This window comes from Sinocyclocheilus rhinocerous, unplaced genomic scaffold (assembly GCF_001515625.1).
Source record: "Sinocyclocheilus rhinocerous isolate Xijiao unplaced genomic scaffold, SAMN03320098_v1.1 scaffold942, whole genome shotgun sequence".
Classification (NCBI taxonomy): Eukaryota; Metazoa; Chordata; class Actinopteri; order Cypriniformes; family Cyprinidae; genus Sinocyclocheilus; species Sinocyclocheilus rhinocerous.
The window spans coordinates 2,931,266-2,933,710 of record NW_015627890.1 but is presented as its reverse complement, the minus strand read 5'-3'; the positions used below and the strand labels follow the sequence as shown (position 1 = coordinate 2,933,710).

The 2,445-nt window shown below is 37.0% G+C and overlaps 1 protein-coding gene across 1 annotated transcript in view; it reads right to left on the bottom strand.

The window, feature by feature from the left end:
* Positions 1–2,445, bottom strand: part of LOC107736407 (interleukin-12 subunit beta-like) — an 8,512-nt gene that overhangs the window by 3,656 nt on the left and 2,411 nt on the right. The window contains exon 3 of the mRNA XM_016547831.1: positions 1,737–1,985. Coding sequence (XP_016403317.1) covers positions 1,737–1,985 — 249 coding nt within the window. The remainder of the gene's footprint in view (positions 1–1,736; positions 1,986–2,445) is intronic.

Sequence of the window (2,445 nt, the reverse complement as noted above, 5' to 3'; positions counted from 1 at the left end):
GCAACGCGTAAAAGACAGTATATGTCATTATAATCCGTAATTATGTCCCCACTGGATGCAACGAATGCCTCGTTTATAATGGGTTTTCATGTTTTTGAATCATCGCTCCGGCCTGACAGGGCATCATCACAGTATGGTAGGGGTGTAACATTTCCGTCACACGCTTGAGGTATTCGGCCAATCACAACGCACTGGATAGCTGGCCAATCACAGCACACCTCGCTTTTTCAGACCGATGAGCTTTGTAAAAATCGGCACGTTTCAGAAAGGTTCTAAAGAACCTTTTTCCACTATAAAGAAAAGGAAATGTTGGATGTTAAAGGTTCTTCAAGGGGCCATTGATGCCAATAAAGAAGGCTACACCACTTTTAACATATTTTTAAGAGTGTAATTATCTAGATCAATAGTTCCCAAATAGTTTTGCTTCTGAACCCAGATGTTACATTCAGATAGGTGAAGCTAGAAAATAAAAATGTCCATAAAGATTCTAGATGTCAGCAAGATTCTACCCACTGACAGCAGAATTTGCACAAAATATTCTACAATTTGTTTGAACGCAGTCTTTGATGTCATAAACAAAAAATAAAGGTTCGTTTTTAAGATCAATGGTTCCATAAGGAACCTTTCCATTCCACAAAAGGTTCTTTATATAGTGGAAAATGGTTCTTTAGATTATTCAAGTGTTCTCCACACCAAGAAAGATGGTTATTGTAAGAACTGTTCACTGGAAGGATCTTTCAGGAACCAAAAATTGTTCTTTTATGACATTGTTGCGAAAACACCCTTTTTGAACCTTTATTTTTAAGAGTGTGGAAAGCATTTTCTCCTTGTTTGATAAGCAATGCATGAGCTGCATTTTATGATTGCATATGATGAGCATCGTTTTTTCCTGCTGTTTGTGACTGTGAGGACACCATTAGTAAGGATCACTGACCTAGATGATCAGAAGTGAACGTAGAAGTGTGTTTACAGTTAAGTGATTTTTGTAAAGTTAAAAACGTATTTCTATGAACTCATTTACTGCTTAACTGTGCACATTTTATTTAGCTGTGCCTTTCTAAAACTATATACACAGCCTCTCATTCAGCTATGAGTAAAATACTGTGGTTTTGTGGTTTTAAGACATTGTGGACAGTGTTTTAATGTGTAATGTATTAATGTAATATCGGATGGTTAACTCATGCAATGGTTAATGAATATCAGGATGCCACATCTTTGCAAGATTAACATCCTTTTTTGGTTTTAGGATGCTATTCCTATAATACACTCTTTAAAATAAAAAAATCCTTTATCTTTATAAGGATCTATGGTTCCATGAAAAACCTTCAACATCCATAGAATCTTTCCATTCCACAAAGATTTAGATTATTGAAATATTCTTCACGCTAAAATAGTAGTTCTTTAATGGCATTGATGGTTCCATGAAGAACCTTCAACACCCTTGGAATCTTTTCATCACACATTGGTTCTTTATAGTGAAAAAGTTCTTGAGATTATTCAAATGTTCCTTACACTAAGAAAAATGATTCTTTTAGGAACTTTTCACTGAAAGGTTCAAAAATGGTTTGTCTATGGCATTGCTGTGAAAACCCCCCTTTTGTAGCCTTTATTTTTAACAGTGTATGGCAAACCTTAATCAATCATACGTAAAGCCTAATTGCTAACCATAAAAAGTGACTGCATGATAGGAATGTTAGATAGATATAAAGTAGATGATGTTTAGTAGATGTTCCCACCTGTAGCTTCTTTAGACTTGTCAAGCAGGAGATAGGTGTAGTCTTCAAGACCCGTATCACTCCAGCAGGTGTAATTACCGGTTAGGTCTTCCTGCAGGTCAATCACGGTCAAATCCCGCCCACTGAGGATTTCAAAATCTGATTGCAATATGTTCACTATGCTATTTGCGTCCTCACGTCTCCATGTGATTTTGTCTTTATCTGTTCTACAGGTCAGTGTAACGGATGTGTGTTTCTCAGCCAGTTCAACTGCATAAAGAGAAACAATTCAGAACACAGAATGGATGTATAATTATGTATACTTTTCTGGGTAGAAACCTTAAAGTGGGGGAATCCTCACTATGATGTGTGTGTGTGTGTGTGTGTGTGTGTGTGTGTGTGTGTGTGTGCGTGTTTTTGTGACAAATGAAGACATACATTTGTATAATGACAAGGGTATGACATAGTTATTACAAGAAGAAGGTGACTTTTCAGGACATTACCCCATGTCCCCACTTTTCAAAACGCATATAAATCACACAGAATGGAGTGTATTGAAAATCTGAAATAGCACAAAGTTTCCTGTGAGGGGTAGGTTTAGGGGTAGGGTTGGTGTAGGGCAATAGCACATACAGTTTGTACAGTATAAAAACCATTACGCCTATGGGATGTCCCCACTTTTCACAAAAACAAACCTGAGTGTGTGTGTCTGTGTCTGTGTCTGTGTGTG